Source organism: Balaenoptera borealis (genome assembly GCF_965194805.1).
Source record: "Balaenoptera borealis genome assembly, chromosome: 14".
In the NCBI taxonomy this organism is placed as follows: domain Eukaryota; kingdom Metazoa; phylum Chordata; class Mammalia; order Artiodactyla; family Balaenopteridae; genus Balaenoptera; species Balaenoptera borealis.
Genome location: NC_138875.1, coordinates 75,803,442 through 75,827,644, shown reverse-complemented (window position 1 = coordinate 75,827,644; position 24,203 = coordinate 75,803,442). Strand labels below are relative to the sequence as shown.

The 24,203-nt window shown below is 36.5% G+C and overlaps 1 protein-coding gene across 4 annotated transcripts in view; it reads left to right on the top strand.

Annotated features, from left to right (window-relative positions):
* Positions 1 to 24,203, top strand: part of NAA25 (N-alpha-acetyltransferase 25, NatB auxiliary subunit) — a 74,268-nt gene that overhangs the window by 33,773 nt on the left and 16,292 nt on the right. For 3 of the 4 annotated variants that reach the window (XM_082353669.1, XM_082353668.1, XM_082353670.1), the window contains exons 12-20: positions 3,901 to 4,108; positions 4,933 to 5,022; positions 8,815 to 8,995; positions 9,694 to 9,793; positions 14,811 to 14,962; positions 15,492 to 15,617; positions 20,295 to 20,538; positions 20,966 to 21,089; positions 22,501 to 22,566. In XM_082353669.1, coding sequence (XP_082209795.1) covers positions 3,901 to 4,108; positions 4,933 to 5,022; positions 8,815 to 8,995; positions 9,694 to 9,793; positions 14,811 to 14,962; positions 15,492 to 15,617; positions 20,295 to 20,538; positions 20,966 to 21,089; positions 22,501 to 22,566 — 1,291 coding nt within the window. The remainder of the gene's footprint in view (positions 1 to 3,900; positions 4,109 to 4,932; positions 5,023 to 8,814; positions 8,996 to 9,693; positions 9,794 to 14,810; positions 14,963 to 15,491; positions 15,618 to 20,294; positions 20,539 to 20,965; positions 21,090 to 22,500; positions 22,567 to 24,203) is intronic. The other variant, XM_082353671.1, reaches the window with a different exon arrangement.

Genomic DNA, 24,203 nt, shown 5'->3' with positions numbered 1-24,203 from the left:
TTTCTGGGATCTAAGCCTGGGTACCATATTGTAGTTAATTGTCATCTATTGGGAGTTTTTGATGTGATAGAATCAATGTAAATCAATTATATGTATATCAACATCATGTAAAGAAATACTGATACATATCAAGAGAGTCTGTGACTTTGGTCAGCTTTACTCATAAAAAACTCTAATTAGTGAAGGTTGGAAGTCTTCCTATCACAGGCCTACCACAACCTGTTCTTCCAGAAAGCCTCTATCCTCCCCATATGGAATGAGTGAAACTCAATGGGAGCACAGTGGCAATGACTAGAGTATTTGTTTGGTGACCATATCCTTAGCTCACCAGCACTTCATACTTTGGCAGTCTTGAGGTTACACATCTAAGGCAAATGGAGCAGTGCATTCTCAAACTGGTAAGGAGCCAGTGGTCTCTACTGGGTTCTGAAATGACTGCCACTGTTCACTTTGGTTTAGAAAAAGTTGTTCTTGGGTTGCTGTGCTTATAGGGCACAGGCTAAGCTTTAGAAGTTTTCTAGATAAATTGTAACATATCCAGAAAAGAGGGTTCTGGGTTATAGAAAGACTTGAAGCCTATGAGAGAGAAATGGTTGAGTGGAAGAGATAGGTTTGGTATGGTGATGACAGAGTACTTTATTTCTCATAATTTGAAAAGCTCTCCTGTAGAAGAGGGAAGAGAACAGGGCCAGCAAGAAGTTGTTTCAGGGAATTAAGAATTTGGCTCAGTGAGAGAAAGATCTTTTTTATAGTCACAATTCTCTAAAAAACACTGTGTGAGTTTCATGTTACTGGAGGGATTTAAGCAGAAAATAAAACCACGTGGGAGAGATTCATTCACTAAGTGTTTGTTGCACATATTATGTGCTAAGTGCTAAGGTAGGGAATGATTGATCATGTTTTGTAGTGCTTACTGTCTTGTAAGTTAAAGCATCAAATGATGGGAAAGCATTAGAGGAATGCTTATATTGCATTTAGCTGAGATTCATATAGGTTTGCTAGCATAAATTTTAGTACCAGAAGCTCTGCTTTATTGGCATGTTTGAAAATCTTAGATCGCCTCTGTGACCCCATATACTAATAATCTACTGGGAGGAACCTTCTAGAAATAGTGAAATACTAGCAGTGATGAGGTGGTCATTGTTCAGTGAGACAAAGGATTTAAAGCTGTTGCAGTGAGTTTTGTAGTCCTGTGTAAATTTTTAATTGAGAGGGGTAATTTTGCTGCCACAACTTTTTAAATGTAGGATGACTTCAATAGCTAAAAATCCTGCCACTCAGCAGTATGTTTGTCAGAGGATTGCAAACTGTCCAAGTAAGGTTCAGACTGAGAACTGTTGTCCCAATGAATTAGGAGACGCATTCTAAAATGGGACTGGCCCCTAAGAGGGGGCCATTGAGTCCAGTTATCCTGAAGAGGCTCACCCATAGAGACGTTTTTATATTTTGTTTCCTTTGCCTTGGGGTTTTAAGCTAACAATAAAATAATTCCAGTTTTTAAAGAAGCTTTTTGTGTAGCAGTGAAACTGTACAGACTAGAATAGCAAATGAATGTATTGTTTTATGACAAAACCTGTTTGGAAGATTCTTTAGCATTCAATAAAGAAAGCCTTAATAATAAACATAACTAGTATATAAAATAGCTTACAAGAATGGAAGAGCTGGCAATAGAAATTATATAGGCATTTAATCAAAAACATGAACACTAGTGTCACAGTTTCTTTGTTACAAATGTGATTATCTGATCGTAATAATTAAAATTAAAATTCATACAATTGTAGAAAATTGAAGTAAAGTCATTACAGATGTGAAACTACATGTTGAGTAGGATTTTTATTTTAATTTAATTTTTGTTTCCAAAAATTACATGTATAAATTGAAAAAGTCAAATAGTGCTACAAGGCTTATATTGAAAAACAATTGCAGCTCTTTGCCTTCTCCAGCCCTGATTCTGGCTCTGTACAGGCAAATCACTTTCAACCCTTAACTGCTTCTTCTGTTATTTAACTCCATATTTCTAAATTATAGGCTTATTTAGCTATTTGTTTATTTTTACAGTTATAGTCTTCATCTATTGGTATCTTACTGTGGAAGGCAATAATTTTGTTCATAACATCCCACTTCTCCCCTTACCTACTTTTCCCCCAGTATAGTTTAGTAATTATGCAGTATTTATATTTTAATGACTAAATATTCACAGCTGAGCCACTTTGTATATGGAGATTACCTTTCTTAACTTTCTTTCTTGGAGTTAATATTTTTTTGTTCAGCTCACCCCAATCAATCTGACAGAACCATAAAAGTTTAAAACTCCTCTTAGCGTATTCTGAAACATGAGGTAATAGATCTGTTCCATTCTCCCCTTGAGTCTACAGTGTCTCTGGTTCAGTATCTCCTGGGGGTAAAGAAAACCTGTGGCTTCTGCTGGGTTTAGGAAGTCAGTCAGTGAGCTTGGGGAGGGGTCTAATTTCTTAGAATTTAGCAAATTCTTCTGTTTCAGTCCCACCAGCACTTTAGCTTTCAGACGTACCTCTTGCCCTTAATTTCTGAGTCTTCCAAGGTTCTGTGGCTGGAAGAGGCTTGCTGCTTATTGGTGGTCTCCCCATTCATACTGTTGGATTTCAGCTTTCTTGGCCCTGTACATTGGTTATTACTTACCACCTGCCCTTCTGCTTTTTATCTTTTGAAATCTTGTTAATGTTTATCATTTGCTGTCATCTCTTCACATGTTCTTGATCCTTTTGGGTTGATTCCTTTTTTGTTCTTTACTGTCATCCTAATAGGATCTTGGAAGGGAGTGAAAATAGCCTGTGTTTAATACATGTGTAACTGGAACTGGTTTTTTTTGCTTTAAAAATAATTTATTAGTTTTGGATCACAAAATATAGGGAAGACACAAGGGTGATGCCTGTGACCCCTTGGCTGCACTTCCCATCCATAAACACCTTTTAGAACCCCAGACTCGTGCTGCCCAAGCATTCTCTCACATCCTAACAGCTGCAGAGTATAGTATACGACCATGTAGGAAGTTTAAACAGACACCCTGTACATGATGCAGGGGTCCCTTCTCACTTTTGCCAATATTGCAACTGTACTGGTTGTGGAACTGGTGTTCTTAAAAATTTATACCGAATTTAGAGAATTAAAAACATTTTATTGCAAGATGTTACCATTGGGGTGGAATTTCCTGGCAGTCCAGTGGTTAGGGCTTCACGCTTCCACTGCAGAGGGCATGGGTTCAATACCTGGTCAGGGAACTAAGATCCCGCATGCCGTGCGGTACGGCCACAGGAAAAAAAAAAAATGTTACCATTAGGAAAAACTGGGTGAAGGGTACATAGGATCTGTCTGTGTTATTTCTTACAATTGCATGCAAATCTATAATCATCTCAAAGTTAAAGCTTTAATCAAAAAAACAATTTAAGGCTATTGACAGGACAACCATTCCTTTCAGTGTATAATGTTTCCTTTAAGAATTTATTTGTAGTATATCAATATAATAGGTTTGTTTTGGGGTAATTGTTCTTTTTTACAGTCTTCCTAATTAAACTTTTTCATTGCTACATTACATATTATGTCAATGTGTTGTAATTTAGGAAACATTTTCACGGTTCTTTTAATCTTTTAGTGCATATACTACATGGTATTAACATAATACTTTTGGCCAGCAATGAATGCGTGTGCCAGTTTCACTGGAGTTTTACCAGCACTGTGTGCTGTTAGAAGTGTTTTTGTCTTGGCAATTTTGGTAGATAGAAAATGGTATACTAAAGGGGTTTTAATTTGTATTTTTTCTTGATACCTTTTTCTAGACCATTTCAGTATTTGTTAATTATGGCCTACTAAAGACTAGTTCTGTTTTGAGACCTGTACTTCTTTTTTTTTCTTTCAACTTTGCAGTTTATTAATCAGTTACTTGGAGTTGTTCCTTTGTCAACACCAACAGAGGATAAGCTGGCACTGCCTGCTGACATCAGAGCTCTGCAGCAACATTTGTGTGTGGTGCAGCTGACAAGGTTACTTGGCTTGTACCACATGATGGATAAAAATCAGAAATTGAGTGTGGTCAGAGAATTGATGTTAAGGTACCAGCATGGACTAGAATTTGGTGAGCAGCCTTTCAAAATGTGCAGTAGTTCCCTGATCTGCTAAGATTTAGAAGTCAGTTTTTTATCTCTCATAGCATGCTGTTGTAATGCTTTTGGCAAGGAAAATATTTTGTCAAGTGGGAACACTATCCAGGTAATAAAATGCAAAGCCTTTCTTAAGCTTGGAGTTTTAAAAATTATAATTGGCTCCCAGATATCCATATTCTTCCTGATCTGGCCAGCCAACTCTTTATCACAGTGGGGCTCAGATGAATTGCAGAGTTTATGATAATTGTCATATTTTCTGCTTATAGGCCTTAATATTCTGAATATATAGACTGTGTAAATGAACAAAAAGAATTGTAAATTGTTAGATAAATATTTAGTTTAGAAGTAGATGATCTTCAGATTGCTTAGATATGTGTGGTAAAATATAAATTATCTGATTAGATGATATTAGTATTTCTCTAACTGTATTCTAAAAAATTAGGTGAAGTAATGAGCATAATACTACATTAGTTGTACATGGCTCTTGGATTCTGTTCTTTTCTTCACCTAAAACCTCCTTCCAAATCTTGCTGCTCTCCTTTTGGGACCATTTGGAATACCACCTCTATTCTGGAACCCTTCCTTCTGCTCCAGCTGAGTGTGGTCTCACCTTCTTTTGACTCTTTTGATTCATGGCTTATATTTTTCTTCTGGTATTTACTCCATTCTTATTAGTTTCTTTTCCTCTTTTTCTCTTCTTCCTCCTGTCACTTTCTTGCTTTAAAAAAAACTCCTTTGGGGCAGTAATAATTGAACAAATCTTAAAATACAGATATGATTTTTTTTTTCCCTATAGGGAAATCCTGTTTGAAAACCGAATTGCAATTTTCAGACTATTACTGTCTCCTTGCTGTCCATGTGCTTATTGATATATGGAGAGAAACAGGTAAAGAGCAGTGATTTCAGTTTAACTTTACTCTTTGTTTTTATTGACTATAAATCCTTAGACTAAGTATATAATCCAAGAATTTGATTTATGCTTTTAGGTTTTTCTTCCTTGCCCTTCTCCAGGGTGCTTCTAGAAGAACCAAAGCCTCCAAGTATCCTCCTCTCTGTAATCAGGATAATCTTAAATCAGTGGATATCTGTTCTGTTTTAAAATATTTCTGAATAGTGAGTAAACAACCTATTACAAAGTTACAATAATTAAAATACAGAGAAACTGATTCAGACATAGATGTATGGGTCCATGGAATAAAATAGCCATTTTTGTTCACTTCAATTTATATAGGAAAATACACTTTTTTTGGAATATAGTTCAGATTAGTCCATTTAAGACAAATATATACTGCATGGTAAAGGAAGCATCATGAGTCATTAAGCAAGAGAAGGATGATTCAAAAGATGGTACTGAGATTGCCTTTTCTTTAGGTCTCACCTTCTGACATTTTCTCTTATTAGCAGTTTTTGAGAAAAAATAACTTTAGCTACTTATTGCATATTATTCATGAGAATAAACTGCAGAAGAAACAGGGCTGGGAGACAGTGCTGTGCAAGACAGACACAACCCTGTCCTCATGGGTCATTTAACCAAGCACTCAATTTTGATACTATCTTCCTCATGCTTAAAATCCTTCAGATATGCCCTATTTTCCTGAGGATAAAGGTCAGCCTTATTAGGATGGTTTACAATGCTCTCTATAATCTAGTGTCTGTCTACATCTCCAGATTCTTAGTACTTAAAGCCCTGAATCTACTTTTTGGTTTGTTTTTTTTTTTTTTTTTGCTACTATCACTGAACATCATGTTACCTCTCTTTGAAATAACTTTCTTACCTCCTTCATCTCACTTTTACTCAAACAGTGCCTCTGACAAGCCTGTCTTGATTTCACCCCCTTCCTCATTGCAGCTTTTATGCCCCTTCTGAACTTTTGTAGGACGTTGTGTATACCCATATGATAGTACTTGTTATACTGTATTGTACCGGGGATGGGGATGAAATCCTTTTCATCAGAGTACTTGGTATCTGGAACCCCACATTCAGGAGGTTGCATAGGGCTGTAAAAGTCATCTTAACGTAAAACCATTAATGAACTGACCACTTAGTAATTTAGCCCCTACTCAGATACCCTTCCCCACTTATTCCTGGCATCTATTCTTGCTCATAGTGACTGTGGCTTTGCTAATCTCTTGGTTTTGGAGCAAGATATCTGACCATATAATAATAATAGCAGTTAACAGTCGTGGATCATCAGGCACTTGAAGGTGCTTTATATGAATTAGCTAATTTTAAACCTTGTAACAATACAGTTAAGATTGTTACAGTTTTACAGATGTGGGAAATACAGGGCAGAGAGAAAGAAGTTAGGTGGGTTGTCCAAAATCATACAGTGCAAATACATGGGAAGTTATAGATATTATATATATATAGATGCAAGGTTTCTTGAAGTCAGTGAAAGTGATGTTGAATGTTCCAGTTGTAGGCTGGAACAATAGTCATTGTTCAAGGTGGATCTGACAAAAATTAGAAATGTATAGAAAATTGGTGAGGATGTTGAAAGAGACTGATTTGAATGTGACAGGATTAAGAAGAGCATTTTAAGATTAAATTGATGGTGCTCTCAAATATTTTTTGCAAAAAAGCATTTCTTTATGATTGTGCTGCAAAAATAAAATGGAGAGTGAAGGATGTCATTTTTTCTCCTCTAGTTTTATTGAGCTATAATTGATACATTACATTGTATTAGTTTAAGGTATACAATATAGTGATATATCGCAAAATGATTACCACAATAAGTTTAGTTAAAGTCCATCACCTCACATAGCTACTTTTTTTTTCCTTGTGATGAGAACTATTAACATCTACTCTCTTAGCAACTTTCAAATACACAGTACAGTGTGGTTATCTATAGTCACCATACTGTACATTATATCCCCAGAATTTATTTATCTTTTTATTATATCTTTTTGTTATATTATAAAATTTGATTTTAAAAATTTTGTCCCCCAAATCCTCATCAACCCTTGATGCTCTTTGATTGGCATAGAGTTGTAGTTATATTCTAAATTTTGCAAAATAAAATAAGATGATAAATGTCATCATAATGTTGGGTTTAATAGTTCAGAAGTGTAAATTAAACCTTTTTTTTTTTTTTACTATTTACTTTGAAATTTTGTTTCCATTTAAAAGAGATCTTTAAGAAGTTTTTTAAAAAATTTCTGATACTGGTTATCTTTGAATAACTAGGACTTAAAAAAATTATCTATTATCTATAATTGTCCAACTGTCTCTTCTACTCAATTCTGAACCTCTTGAGGCCTGGAACCACCTATGACTATTATCTCTGGGTGTTATATCTAGTGTTACTGCAGAGTTTAGGTCACTGAGTGTTGAATTAAATGAAATTATGATTGTGAAGACCAGATAGCAACATGGGAAGACAAAATCGGGCATATGCCATGATTACTACTGTGTAAAATTGTGCTGCAAAAATAAAATGGGGAGTGAAGGATGTCATTTTTTCTCCTCTAGTTTTATTGAGCTATAATTGATACATTACATAATAATGTTATATATACATAATTGATAGTAATCAATACATAATTGATTATGTATACATAATTGATAGTTCACAAACAGTACATTAATCACAGTGGTAGTTTGAGTAGATCATGGGTGGTTTGCATAGTTTGGGTAGGATTATGGATGATATTTATCTAAATCCCCAATTTTTGGTTATGTCTTGTTTCTTTTCTCTTGGAAAAAAACATATAGAATATAATTTTAAAAGCTCAGTGCATGGAGCTTTTTATTTTAGCTGTTTTTTCTAACTGTAAAAGTAGCTTGTAAAAATTTGGCAAATGGTTTATTTTAATCTCGCTTTTCCAACTTCCAAAAGACTAACATTTTTGCATATTTCCTTCTCTCTTTCTCTGTGAATGTTTTATATACTTGAGATGAACTCTTCATACTAGTTTGAATTCTGTATGTTTTACTGATCATTATTGCATAATTATTTTCCCTTGCTGTTAAAAACTCCTTGTTAACGTTAAATGGCTGTATGGTGTTTCCCTGTGTGGGTGTAACTATAGTTTACGTAATCATCCCCCCATTATTAGTACAGTGAATGTTTTTGTATATAAAGCTTTATCTGCATTTCATATTATTTTCTTCAGATAATTTCATAAAAGAGAAATTACTTTTTCTTTAAGAATATTGATGCATGTAACGTTTTGAATTTTAGTAGGCCAAAAAAGTGTATCATTTTAGTTTGGTTATTAATGAGCAGTTCTTTTTTCAAATATTAGTTGACATCTGTTAGTAGAGTTACATGTGGAAGAAAAATGATGTCAAGAGAAAGCATCTGTCTGGGGTCTTGTAGAGAAAATCCTGTACTGGGAAGGTTGGTGGATTCTAGTTCTTCAAAGTCCATCTCTTCTCAGAATCTAGGATCCTGTGAGATTCCAGACTTCTCTTTAAGACCTGGCAGCTCAAAGTTTGCATCATTTTTGCAGATGCAGGTTTAAGAACTGAGGTAACTATTGAGGGACTGTCTTTTCAGGGAAATTCCCTATTTTGGTTACAGGTGTGTATCTAAAATTTGTTCTCTGCCACCCAACCACATCCTTAGAATAGTTAGGGGAGGTGATGGTGTCAGTTAGTTTTTATTTTTTAGTTTTGAGAAACCCCCATTTGCTGTCAAGGTCCGTGGATAATGCTGTTATATTTTGGTTCTAGGTGATGAGACCGCTGTGTGGCAGGCCCTGACTTTGCTGGAAGAGGGACTAACTCACAGCCCTTCCAATGCTCAATTCAAATTGCTGCTTGTTCGAATCTACTGTATGCTAGGGGCATTTGAACCGGTGGTGGATCTGTATTCCAGCCTTGATGCTAAGCATATCCAGCATGACACCATTGGGTTGGTAGTATATACTCTGAATAATGAGCAGCCAGCTACAACAGTGTGGGGTCCTCATATATGGAACTCTAACATTTTGATTTTAGCAGAAAAGTTGTTCCTGGTATTAAGCTTTGTAGATTAATCACCTGTTATGACCCATTGCAAAGCAGAAAGAGTTTTATCTTTCTCAGCATTTTGTGGTAATTTCAAATTTGTACAATTTAGAAATGGTTAAAAAAAAAAAGTTTTCCCCAGATACAGGTAACAGTTATATACTTTGAACTCTTTTTCTTAGCACACATTGTTTTCAAGTCTTCACTTCTGCCTTGCAGTTGCGGTTCACACTTGTATGTTACATGTTGACCCCAGAGATCCTTTGAATTTGTATTTTGACTATTCTTTGTGATGAATCAAGGTATTTTCTCTGTGTCCTGTAGAGCTGTTTTAGGAAGACAATATTCTGTTCTCTTAACAACTTGTGTTCCATTAATCATCTGAGTGTAAGAAAGCATGGCATAGAGCTTTAGGTCTCCCACAAAACTGAATTAACTTTGCTGTTTTTTAAAATTTGATTCTGTGAATTAGATCATTTCTATGGCCGCATGTTTTAACTTTTCGTATGGCTAGCTGTTTTTCTACCATAGTAATTTGAAGTGTAGTATTTGATACTAGAGGTGGGTAGGTATAACATTTTTTTTTCTTTCCTTCCGACCTAGTTATCATTTGACCCGATACGCCGAATCCCTAGGTCAGTATGCTGCTGCATCCCAGTCCTGTAACTTCGCGCTCAGGTTTTTCCACTCCAACCAGAAAGATGTAAGTGAAAAAAAATTTTATTTTTTAATATGGTCTTGGCCTGCTGAAAGAACATGATTCAGCAGACCCGTCTTCCCTCGGGTCACAAGTACACATATTAAGGTGCACCACACTGTACTCACACGTGCCCTTAGTCTATAGCTTACTGGCCATGGCTGTTAGGTAGAGGTAAGGAGTTTTTGTGGTTGTTTGAAAGGGTATGTTTAATAGAATCCATGAGAAGGTGCATTTAAAACTGGGTATTAGCAGAATACGAAGTGCCTCTTAGGTCTGTGTTTTAATCTCTAAAAGACTTTCTAAGGGTATAAGAAATAGCCCATAAGAGTGTATAGCCTGGGATGCCATATATGATTGTGCGAGAGCAGTTGTTCTCGCTTACTTTTATTGATTTCTGAAGTTTATAACCACCGTGTTCTTTATCAAGAGTATACTTATCTTTTCTTACAATTATAAAATTGACCAAGTTCAGGACACTTTAAGAAACTTAGGTCCGTAGTATGTTTTTTAAAGTAACAATAAATAAGATAGAGCTTTTATGTGCCATAATGAAAGGATGGGATTTGCACCATATTTTTCACTGCAAGCAGATGTGATCTGCACTTGTCAGTTAAGCAGAAGTTATTGTGGAAAAACCATATGGTCTCTACTCAGTCGAGGTATGTAAAACCACCCAGGAACATATGTGGAGATAAGGTGCATCTCTACAGTGGTCACACTACCTGCTTGCTTCTCATGTGCTTCTAAGACTCATCACCTGGAATTTCTCCATGCCAGGTATCTGCCCATAGTGTTCCATTTTTCCTGGTCTAACAGCAACTAAGAAACTTGGCAAGGAAGCTGGTTTCTAAGGTTCTTCTTGGCAAAGCACTCATGAGGATTTTTTTTAAAAACCCTTTTGTAAATATGACTGCTATACCTAATTTATCTTCCATCTAATTCTTTAAGCTTGTGTTAAATAGAAAGCTGGGACAGGGCAAAAGCATTTCTGACCAATAGAATATAGGTTTGTTGTTCTCAGCTTGCAATAATTATATTCTGACACACTTCAGGTCATGGCCTAGAGGGCTGGTGTAGCACGGGGTGGTGATCTTTGCATCATCAGTTGGCTTTTGAGCTCTATCCCTTTCCACCCATGGCTCCACTTCCCAACAGTGATTGTATCTCTGTTCAAACCTCATTTTGTGCCCTAGCTTCCGATCAGGGAGAAACAGAAGTGAGCATCAGCATTTGAACGTATTGCTCAGAAGCTGCTAGCCCGGGTTCACTGTCAGAAGGGCATCTCTAGGACCTTGGTTCTAAAATCTCTTAGCATAAGTGGGCAGTTGAGTTATAAATCTGTGAGTTTTCACTGTATATTCAAGTATCTGTGCTTGAGAAAAACAAATATCGTATATTAATGCATGTATGTTGAATCTGAAAAAATTGGTATAGACTATCTTATTTCCAAAGCAGAAATAGAGACATAGACATGGATACCAAGGGGGAAGGGGGGAGGGTGGGATGAATTGGGAGATTGGGATTGACATATCTACACTATTGATACTATGTATAAAATAGATAACTAATGAGAACCTACTGTATAGCACAGGGAACTCTACTCAGTGCTCTGTGGTGACCTAAATGGGAAGGAAATCCAAAAGAGAGGGGATATATGTATACGTATAGCTGATTCACTTAGCTGTACAGTAGAAACGAACACAACATTGTAAAGCAACTATACTCCAATAAAAATTAAAAAAAAAAAAAAAAGTATCCATGCTTGCCCTTCTCTGTTTTCAAGAAGTTTCACTAACTGAGGAAAAAAATCAAAAGAAAAGTGTATTTCAAATCTCATTTTTCTGGCTCTGATTACTGTGTTTCTAAGGAAGAGGTTAAGTAAACATTTGATGTAGTGAAGAATCCTTTTCAAAGTTTTGTTTCTCAAATAGCTTGATGTGGATGTGGGAGTTAAATAAGGGATTAATCCAAGCCTGGTGTTTGGTTTTACTCCAGTTTTCAATCATCCAGCATTCTAGAAGAACTGTAGTGTTCATGAGTTGGTCAATAAAGGCACATTATTTTATACTAATAAAAATCAAGCTTTAATTTTTCTTCCCACAAATACTGTGTCTGAAGAAGTGTTTTGAAAACAACACGCACACGCACACACACACACACACACACACACACACACACACAACAACCGAAAGTATTGTAATAGGGAAAGGAGATCCCCAGGAGTGATTTGAGAGGGCACGTTGTCCTCAGTGGCTTTTCGTATCTTTGTTTGATATTTTGCTGATGGTTGTGTGTGACAGGAGTGACTAATTCATCTGAATGTACGTGATGCTGAAGCTGATAAAAGTAAAGCATTTTATTAATCTGGGACTAGGACTCTCTGCTTGAAATTTATTTTTATTACTACTAACTAAGAAAACAGCTATTTAATCACATTAAAGTAGATAATTGGTGAGAGAGCATGGAGGGGGCTAAGTCCTGGAGGTAAAAGCAAAACACAGTACAGCAAGGAAAACATACCTTAAAACCGTAATGCCCAGCCCAAGTCCCAGAATAGGAAAATGGAGACTGTGGTGTGGACTGTTTCCTACAGGAGTTTGAAGCTAAGAAAGATCATGATTGTAGTGTTATACTGTATGTGTTAAACCTTCTGATAGTATTAGAAATACGTCTCTGGAAAGCTAAAGCTCTATGCTCTACATCTTTTATTCTTGGTAGTTTTTGGCACCCCCAGATGGTTTTTCCTTGAGTGACTGATGTATTTCAATTACCAACTAGCTCTTTGAAAGAACATCTACTCCTTAAATGGAAAATCTGCTTTGTAAGGCTTTGTGCTGTGGGATTGAAAGTTGTATTTGGACGTCGATGTAGTGGTTTTCTTTTTGGAAAGGTCGTTGTCTGCTGTCATCTTATTTGGAATAGAGTTTTATAATATAAAAACTAGAGTTTAGATTTACATATCTCCAAAAGTAACTTACATGTTCATACTTTTAAAAAAAATTGCCTTTGCAAGTGTCTATTTTAGGTATTCATGAAGATCATTATTCAAGGGTTTGATGTCCATGTATTTCGCTAATTTTTACAGTGACCAGGGTTCATTTCAGGAATCCATATGGGATCTCAATAGCCTCATTGGTGCATAAATGAGTAGAAATGCGTACAGACAACATTCTCTGATATTCAGAAGTCTTTAAAGTACCCATGGCTTCCAGTTTTGCCTGCAGTTCCAATAGGTCGTTGTTTCTTCAAACCATGGTGCTTCCTCAGTCTGTCCTATTGGTAGCTGCCCAGGCCCTTTTCTAGCTCTGCAGTGATACTTTACTGCAGTATTAAAGGAGGACTATCTTAAAAAAAGAAGCCAGAGAACTATAGTTGCCTTCTTAGTTTGTTAAAGGACTGCATTCCTTTTTTGTGGCCCCTTATTTTTCTCTTGCCTTTTTTCTAAAGTGGTATTCCATGGACCACTCAGAAGTTAAAACTTCCTCTACACTTGGTAAGGCTGAGTTCTTTCCTTTAGTCATAGCATATTTTGGAACTGTAATTAATAAATTTGATTGGAATCACCAAAGTCAAATTTTTATCCTGATTAGTTGCTGGATCATATGTTCCTAACCAGCCGTTTTTTTCAAACTGTAAGGTCCTATTGCAAGGGCTGATGGTAAACCTTGCTATGTTTTCCAAACCAAGAGGCCATTGGATAGGCATATGTGTTTAGGGTATCCTGGCCTCTTCTTGACTGAGCGTATCACTGCCCTTTAATCAAGCTAGAAGGTACACTTGAGCTTTTTCAGATAGTCCTTCTTTAAACCTGCAGGATCACAAGTAATCTTTTTAATTTTCTTGTGTCCGTCCGTCTTTAATTTCTCCAGATACTGCAGGCAAACAGCTCGCCGAGGTGTCCCATGGGGGTTTAAAAGCCGCATCGAATGCAGTTGAATTAGCGCCCGTGGCGCAATCCCGCGGCCTGAAATGAACCCTGCGAGGCTGTGTATCAGAGGGTATGTTGTTGACTATTGGCCTATTTTCCTATTGGGCAAATTATTCGGTCATAATGGAGATGGGGGCAGAGCTGACTGAGGCTGTGCAAAAAGACTGTCTTTTCTAGAAAGGATCTTTGGGGGCAGACATCAACTTTGAGTTTAGTACTTTACTTAGCCCAAAAGGGTGCCCTTCTGACTTCCGATGCTGATGGCGTAGGCCCACACCCATGAAATGTTCTTCCCTGAGATTTTCTTCTGTTGTGCCAGAATTTCTGTTTAGGATTCTTTATCTTGCCTCTGTTCATGTTTCTTCTGTATATATGTATTAATCTAATTAAAGCACGTGGTGTATGTTATGGGATTTTCTAGCATAGTAGTTTGGATGGACAGGTAACATCCTGTTACCTGTTTGGATGGACAGGTAACATTTTTGCATTTTCTGTCCTCAGAATGGATGATGACATGAATTTTTATAGGTCTTTTGTTTGGTGTCTTCTATCTTGATGCAATGCACATATTCCTATGTTTGTGATATATTATTCAGAAGTAAACAAAACCAAGGAGCAGCCTGTCTTTTTTCTGAAGGACAGTAATTTTTATTTGTGGTGGTGGTGGTATGGTTATATTATTCTGGTGTTTTGGGAACCTTTGTATAAAACAAAGTTTATCTTAGATGCAGAAAAACATGGAGTAATATCCCTTCCACATGGCACTAACCAAAACCTTGACTGATGTGGTATAACAAAACCTTCAGTCCTGTTGAAATGAACATAACTGCTAGGAGAAAGTCTACGTGGTGGTAGCAGCAGCTAAATATTATTAGTAGTAATATTAGTGAAGAAGACATTTGACTCCAGTATAGGATAGAAGAAAAATATCATTTTTAAAAGCTGATATTCTATTTGGTGACCAAGAACTTTAAAGATTAGATTCAACATCTTAATTTTAGTTTGAGTGTTGTTTTGTTTTGTCTGGCAAGGTTTGTCTTCGTTGCCTGACATGTGAAATGTTTATACCAAGGTGATGTCTTTCCTTCCCAGACCTCAGAATATATTATTCAAGCTTACAAATATGGTGCATTTGAGAAGATCCCAGAGTTTATCGCTTTTAGGAACAGGCTGAATAATTCTCTTCATTTTGCACAAGTCCGTATTGAACGGATGTTGTTAGACCTTCTACTTGAAGCAAATGTGTAAGTATTGCGCAAGAGCTAATAAGGAACTAAGAGATTAGATCAGATGCTGAGAGCCATTAATGGGCCTCATGGGTGTCATTAGCAGGCTTAAGCTAAAGAAAAATGGGAAAGAAAAATGTAGGAGGGAACAGGGAAGAAAGGGGAAGGTGCCTGTCATGGGGAATGATAGGGTACTGCCAGCACCATCCCAGGTTCCATACGGAAACCAGCTAGGCCGTGGTCATCATCCCTGGGCCATATTATGTTTACAAGCTTCCCCATACCCTGCAAACATGGGATTTCAGGAATTAATGCTGATGAACTTTATTTTGGTTGGGCCTCCAGATGTCTTTCTTTTGCTGTGTAGCAGGCCAGAACCATTGCTTGGTTGTATTCACGTTATATGAGCTTTTACTTCCTAATATTAAAGCCTTCCTTTCTTCACTCTTTCCTTTTCTCTCTTTCTAGTAAAACAAAGTCTTGGCTAACATGTTTTCATGACTATTTTATTATTGAATAATACTTAAATAAATTTTCATTATCACAGATCAACCAGCTTAGCAGAAAGTATAAAGTCAATGAATCTTCGGCCAGAAGAAGATGACATTCCATGGGAAGCCTTGCGAGACAACAGAGACTTAAATGTTTTCTTTAGCTGGGATCCAAAAGACAGGTAACTTGAATTTAACCCCAAGCAATTTATTTTTAAAGAATCAAGATGAATTTAAGAGTTTTATATATTATATTATATATTACGTATATATAATAACATTTTTTATTATAGGGATCAGAAAATATAGGTAAGCCAAAGGAAGAAAAGAAAACCTCACCCCTATGTTGAGATTACTGGTTAATCTAAAAGTTAATTCCTCCTTCACAGCATACATGAAAACGGATTCCAGATGGATTAAAGATTATATGTTAAAACTTAGAAGAAAATATAAAAAATATTTTTAAATGGTTGGGAAAGTCTTTCTCAGCATTACATCAGATCTGGAAACAAAGGATTTGACCTCTAAATATTAGTCTTCTATATAGAAGTAAATTTGTTAACAAGTTCTAGAGGTATCTGGTAAATTAGTAAATTTCTTCATATATATTAATATGCTTCACATATACAGAGAATTGGTGAATTGGTCAATTTCTTCATATAAATATCCTTCACATATACAGAGAACTCAATAAATCAATAAGAAGAAGATAAATGAAAAACAAATGGGGCAAAGGGTTTAATAGGAAATCAAAGAAATGTACTTTACAGCAATAAAGATTTGTATTTTAATCTATCAGACGAAGATTTAACCTATCACATAAAAAAAGATTAATCCTTGTTCTCAGCTAGGTTATGGGAAAGTGGTTGTTGTGAGTTTACATGGCAGTAAAACTTTATATAACCTTCCTATAGGGAATTTTAGTTATATGTATCAAGATTGAAAAGGCTGTGTACCATTTAATTCAGCAGAACCACTTCTAGGAAAGTGGAAACTAAGGAATAAGTGCACAAGTATGCAGAGATATGTATACAAGGTAGTTCTGAATATGCTGTAATTTGGGGGCTGCCAAGACTACATTCAGTGATTTGCCAGGACTCATGGGATTCTACATGTAGTTGGACTCACAACTAAGTTTTTTTTATAACAAAAGGATACATGACAGGATCAGCAAAGGGAAAGACATACAGGTGGAGTTTGGAAAACTCCATGCACAGACTTCCGGTGTTCTTGCCCTCCTACGAAGGAATATACTGAGTGTGCTCCCTTCTCCAGCAGCAAAAAATGTGGTATTTCTGTGCAATATTTCTGCCCAGAGAAGCCCATTAAAGATTTGGTGCCCAAGGTTTTCATCGGCTGGTGATGTAGGCACCCTCAGTCTAGCTTGTACCAACATTTCAGACTCCCAGAAGGAAAGCACTGTTCACCCTTAACCACATAATTTGTATGAACAATCTAGGCAGGTGAGCCACTCTTGTCATTTAGGGAATGGTTGGCCTGCTTGGTTCCCAGACATCAGGCAAGGGCCAACCTTGCAAGTAGACCCTTCTGAAGATAATAGCCTCAGGGTTGCTATGTTAACTTTTTTTTTTTAAAGAATATTTGGTGGGGGGATTTTTTATTCATTTGTTTGTTTGTTTTTATTTTTGACTGTATTGGGTCTTTGTTGCTGTGTGTGGGCTTTCTCTAGTTGCGGTGAGTGGGGGCTACTCTTTGTTGCAGTGAGTAGGCTTCTCACTGTCGTGGCTTCTCTTGTTGCGGAGCACAGGCTTTAGGCACGCAGGCCTCAGTAGTTGTGGCACGTAGGCTCAGTAGTTGTGGCTCGCGGGCTCTAGAGCACAGGTTCAGTAGTTGTGGTGCACAGGCTTAGTTGCTCTGCGGCATGTGGGATCTTCCCGGGCCAGGGATCGAACCCATGTCCCTTGCATTGGCAGGCAGATTCTTAACCACTGCACCACCAGGCAAGCCCTATGTTAACTGTTTTCTGTACACACTGTCATAAAAGATGCAGTTTGCAAAATAGTATAAACACTGTGAACCCATTTTATCTGTTTAAAGTATATTACATAAATATTTGTAGTTCATTTTCGTACATCGTATTGCAAAAGTCTGAAAGGATCTATACCAAGCATGTTAATATTGTGGGTTCTCCATCAGTAGTAGCGTTGTAGTTATGACTTGTTGACATTTCCGTTATAAACTTTAATTTTGAATTGTTTATGCAAAATAACTGGATTTATGTTGTATTAGGCTGAAAGTTGACAATTTTGGCTACCATTTTTGGATTTTGACTTAGATTCATTATGCATATCAGAATCTTTTTTTTTAATAAGAGCATGGAAAAACATTTGTTGTAAACTGCTCTTTAACAAAGAATATTTAGTTTTTTTACACAAAGTTTGACTGGCAGTTAATAGTGTGAAGCAGATCATATTTGTATTGATTGAAAAATGAAACTTAGAAACTTAGATTTTAAAAGTAGTGACAGTGCTTAGCTTACTATTATTTATCATTTGAATCATTTAAATTTAGTGAGAATATTAATTGAGAATGTTTTTCTTTCTAATTTTTATACTCTGTAAATCATGGCCTTAAAAATAATAATGCATAATGAAACAATTCCAACATGAAGAGTGTTTTTTACTTTTGTTACATAAAAATAATTTGAGTGCTTACTTAATATACCTTGAGTGGTTATCTAGTAAATCACTAAATAGATGGTATCACTCAACAAATAATGTTATTATTTTCTGAAGGAATAAAGATTTCCAGTCATTAAACAAAAACTAAATAATCAAGTGTTCTGTATCAGGAATTATAAATATGCCTTTCCAAGATCATTTTTAAATTATTTTATTTATTTATTTATTTATTTATTTATTTATTGGGCTGTGTTGGTTCTTCGTTTCTGTGCGAGGGCTTCCTCTAGCTGCGGCAAGCGGGGGTCACTCTTCATCGTGGTGCGCGGGCCTCTCACTATCACGGCCTCTCTTGTTGCGGAGCACAGGCTCCAGACGCGCAGGCTCAGTAATTGTGGCTCACGGGCATAGTTGCTCCGCAGCATTTGGGATCTTCCTGGACCAGGGCTCGAACCCGTGTCCCCTGCATTGGCAGGCAGATTCTCAACCACTGCGCCACCAGGGAAGCCCCCAAGAATATTTTTATGTGTCATTTTTACCCTGAAAGTTTTAACTAATCGAAGTGATGGTTTAAAATAAATTTTAGAAAACTTAGGATAGCATGGATTCTGTTCCTATAACAGAATCTCAGTGGAATGTTTTTCCCAAGACTAATACAAATTTAATCTGATTTTTTAAGACTTTGTTAGCTTCCATTTAAATGATAGTATAGGGACTTCCCCGGAAATCCCGTCCAGTGGTTAAGACTCCACCTTCCAATGCAGGGGGTGTGGGTTTGATCCCTGGTCAGGGAACTAGGATCCCACATGCCGCGGGGTGCAGCCAAAAATTAAAAAAAAAAAAAAAAAGATAGTACAAGCATATACTCTTTGGTAGCATTTTTTATTCTTCAGACAAACGGAAGTGATTTTAATAAGGCTTAATATTTAATGGCAACCTTCTGTTCTATTTTAAAAATCTAGTCTTTTGACCACTTTGACTTTTTAAATACATGACATCTTTACCAAGTGCACTGAAGGTCTTATTATAGGGAGAACTGGTTGGGAGACAATAAAAGTTTTTATTGTAAGTCATTCATTTAGTTAAAAAACATTGCAAATACTGCATGTTGTTATTTATATAAAATCAGAAAAAGGACATTCTTATCAAGTTCCAAAATTTGTATATACTTTTAGGTCATAAGAGTTAATAGTTTTATTTATGACTTTGTAGATTATGTTATTTATGTGTGAAACAAAGCAGGAAAATATATTGAGAAAGAATTATATTTATGGAGGAGTTTTTTAATGTGTTACATTTCTTAAATGTGAACATATATTTCTTTTTTTTTTTTAACATTTTTATTGGAGTATAATTGCTTTACAATGGTGTGTTAGTTTCTGCTTTATAGCCAAGTGAATCAGTTATACATATACATATGTTCCCATATCTCTTCCCTCTTGCGTCTCCCTCCCTCCCACCCTCCCTATCCCACCCCTCTAGGTGGTCACAAACCACCGAGCTGATCTCCCTGTGCTATGCGGCCGCTTCCCACTAGCTATCTATTGTACGTTTGGTAGTGTATATATGTCCATGCCACTCTCTCACTTTGTCCCAGCTTACCCTTCCCCCTCCCCATATCCTCAAGTCCATTCTCTAGTAGGTCTGTGTCTTTATTCCCGTCTTACCCCTAGGTTCTTCATGACCTTTTTTTTTTTTTTCTTAGATTCCATATATATGTGTTAGCATACGGTATTTGTTTTTCTCTTTCTGACTTACTTCACTCTGTATGACAGACTCTAGGTCCATCCACCTCACCACTTAATGCGTACTTAAGTAATGTTTAAGGAAACCAAAGTAATGCATTGTTGTGCATGTTGGCAGTGTCAAAAATAAAACCATTTTGGTGGTTAAAAAAAAAATATTGTGGGTTCTTGGTTATCAGGGCCCGTTTTCCTTTTATTTTTTTACTTTTCTGTCATTTGAATTTTTTGTATTATGTATTTTATCATCAGAAAAATGAATCTCACCTAAGGGGAAAACGACCTGTTAGGTAGGTTATCTTCCCCATTTTATGGATACCGAAATGGGGACTTGGACTGTTTTGGTTTGTCCAAGATCATTCAGCTATTAAATGAAAGCTGGGACCATTCAAAGGCGTCTTGACTGATGAAAGTGAACTTTGAAAGCTTTAAAGTTAACATGAATAAAATGGATGGTTTGCGGATGTTTCTTTTTAAGGGATGTTTCTGAAGAACATAAGAAACTTTCCTTGGAGGAGGAGACAATGTGGTTAAGAATCCGTTCCTTAACCTTGAGGCTGATCAGTGGACTTCCAAGTCTTAACCATTCTGTTGGGCCAGAGAACTCAGAGAAGACCACTGAGAATGGAGTATCCTCCCGGATTGACATTTTCCGTTTGCTCCTTCAACAGCTGGAGGTGGCCCTGGAGACGGGAAAGCGATTTATTGAGAAGGACATTCAGGTATCATCAGTGCGTATTTATAATCAAAGCTGCAATAATATGTGACTGTCTTTTTGAAAATAGGAATTGGGGATGGGTGAGTAGTAAAGAACAGTATTTTGTCCCACTTTATGGCATCTACAGGAAAAAGACAAACTTTTTAAACTTGGGGAATTGCAGAGGCTTCCTCAATATACAAATTGGATAGTGAGGAAAAGCAAAATAGCTTTTTTGTGATGGTAAACTTTTTAATACCTGTCAACAAATTAATACAGCGTTTCTGTTTTCATCATAATGATTTGGTTATTATTAGCTTGCTGATCAGTGCTTTGTAACTTAATCATGGAGATAGATTTTTATCCAGTTCCTTGTTTTCTCATTTTGTATTTTATGAATTTAAATTTCAGTGCATTTAAAGAACATTTAAAGAACTTTTTTTCCTTTCCAGTATCCTTTCCTTGGTCCTGTACCTACCAGAATGGCTGGATTCTTTAATTCTGGCTGTTCTCAGTGTCAGACCAGCTCTTTTTATCTTGTTAGTGATATTTATGAGCTGGACATCAATGGTTTAGGTAAGTGTATATTTGCATGAGTATATTTACAGGGTCTTTGTCACTGAAAACTTAGTAAATGCAACAAAATATCTATAACCTCACATATTTGGAAAAATTTGGAGGAGATGGGAGCTGGAAGCTGTTCTAGAATGTCTGGTTTGCTATACAAGAAAGTCCATTAAACAGTTTACAAAATAATGTTTAGAAGCTTAACTCCGTTCCATATTTTTTTTTTAATCTGCCCTGCTGCGCCCCCCACACCCTGCCCCCTCACCTCTAAATGCCACTCACTCCCTTTCCCTCATTTTCCCACTTTTGTTTTAAGTCTGTTCCATATTTAAAATCATTTTTTAGGGCCAAAAGTTGAAGAAATCCTTGATTTGTTGAAATATTGTTGGATTTCAAGTTGAATTCTTTTCATTCATTCATTTAAAAATTTTTTAAAAATTGAAGTATAGTTGAATTACAATGTTATGTTAGTTTCTGGTGTACAGCAAAGTGATTCAATTATACCTGTATATATATACATGTATTTTCATATTCTTTTCCGTTCTGGTTTATGATAGGATATTGAATATAGTTCCCTGTGCTATACAGTAGGACCTTGTTGTTTATCTGTTTTATGTATAGTAGTTTGTATCTGCTAATCCCAAACTCCTAATTTATCCCTCCCCCATCCCCTTTCCCCTTTGATAACCATAAATTTGTTTTCTATGTCTATGAGTCTGTTTCTGTTTTATAAATAACTTCATTTGTATCAGATTAAATTCTTTACTTAAAAATGAAGGCCTAGGGACTTCCCTGGTGGTCCAGTGGGTAAGACTCCGCGCTCCCAGTGCAGGGGGCCGGGGTTTGATCCCTGGTTGGGGAACTAGATCCCGCATGCATGCCGCAACTAAGAGTTTGCATGCCACAACTAAGAAGTCTGCATGCTGCAACTAAAGATCCCGCATGCCACAACAAAGACCTGGTGCGGCCAAAATAAATAAATAAATATTAAAAAAAAGAAAGAAGAAGGCCTAAACTTTGTAGAGAAAAGATTTTTTTCTGAGCTGTCAGCCCAGCGAGAGTCACAAATACCATATAGGTCATGTTTTTTTGTTTGTGTTTTGTTTTTCCCAAGTCATAAGGTTTGTGGATCCTGTCATTTAGAGTATTTGAAACACGTAGATTTCTGGTCCTGCTAGAGAATCTTAGGTAGTGCTTTTGGCAGAACGGTAATTAATACCTTTCTTTGCCTTTTTTCTTTCCCTTTCTCTTTCCTTTTCTCCTTTTCTTGTCCTTCATCTTTCTCTCAGTAATGGAATTTAGAGGCCTGTGGGTCTTAAGAGAAAAGAAAATGTCCTTGCCTATGCTTCCAGGTATTGGTCTTGCTTCTTTATCTTACTAAAAATTGAATTGAAAGTTTTTCATTGTGTTTCAATTTTAGAGGATACAATGGAGATCCAGGAGCGAGTAGAGAATAGTCTTAAGTCTTTACTAGAACAGTTAAAAGGTAAGTGGTCTTACTGTGGATTCCCATATTGTATCTGATTGTCTGACAATAGCTCTTTTTTCATAGAAACTTGTAAGAGGTTTTGAAAACTAATAATGCACACATTTTGGTATTTTTAAAGACTTTGTTTCTAACTTTAAAAAGTTGTGATTACAAAAGTAGTAGACACCTATTGTAAAACAGTACACAAGTGGGTATGGTCTTTTCCCCTTCCCAGCCCCATTCCTGCAGAGGTAAGTAGGTATGTGCTGTTGAGTCTGTATTTCTACATACCACCAAACAGTCATACATGTGTGTATGGAAATACATAGTAGTGATTTTTTAAAAAAATATATCAGAGGGTATAATACATGCTTTTCTGGCTTTAATTGTTTGTTATCTTGGACATTTTACCATGTCAGTTATATACACACCCCATTTGTTTTAAGGGCTGCATAATATTCCACAGTATTGTATCAGTGTACCAGATTTATTTATATGCTCTGAGTACATAATATATTATGCATAACAATGCTGACATAAATATCTTGGGACACAATTGTTTGGGTACTTATTTGAGTATTTCCTTGGAGTTAAATTCCTAGCAATGAAATTATTTGGTAAAGAATATACATATGCGTTTTCTTTTAACTCTCTGAAATACTTTAAAAAATTATTATTATTTTATTTAACTATAGTTGATTTACAATACTGTGTTAGTTTCAGGTGTACAGCTTCAGATTCTTTTCCATTATAGATTATTGTGCATTTTAAATCTATAAGGGTCTTTCTTTTTAGGAGCCTAAAAAGTCTTTTATTTTGTTGCTCAAATGAAGACTGAGAATTAAAAGATGATCAAGATTATGAGAATAAACCTGGTATTTGTTATGAAGGTTCATTTCTACCATGCACATTGGTCTTTTAGTCTATAATGGCACAAGTTCTGTTTTTTTTTTTTTTTTTTTTTTTTGGCACAAGTTCTTTTAAACCATCCACTTGAAGTCTTATTTTTATTGTGCCAATGGCCTATCTGTGGAAAGGTGTAGCTGGTGTTTATTTATTTTTTAAACAGTTATCCCATATTTTATTTTATTTATTTATTTGTTCGCGCTGGGTCTTAGTTGCGGCAGGCAGCCTCCTTAGTTGTGGCTCGCAGGCTCCTTAGTTGCAGCACATGGGCTTCCTTAGTTGTGGCATGTGAACTCTTAATTGCGGCATGTATGTGGGATCTAGTTCCCTGACCATGGATTAACCCAGGCCACCTGCACTGGAAGCGTGGAGTCTTAACCACTGGACCACCAGGGAAGTCCCCGTAGCTGGTGTTTAGACCCTAGAATATATAATTTATAAGTCTGCCTTTTATGTTTTGAAGACAATAGAGCAGTAGTCATGTGGCTTTTTAAAGAGCTTAAAATAGGGCTTCCCTGGTGGCACATTGGTTGGGAGTCTGCCTGCCAATGCAGGGGACACGGGTTCAAGCCCTGGTCCAGGAAGATCCCACATGCCGCGGAGCAGCTAAGCCCGTGAGCCACAACTGCTGAGCCTGCGCTCTAGGGCCCACGAGCCACAACTACTGAGCCCACGTGCCACAACTACTGAAACCCGTGTGCCTAGAGTCTGTGCTCTGCAACAAGAGAAGCCACTGCAATGAGAAGCCT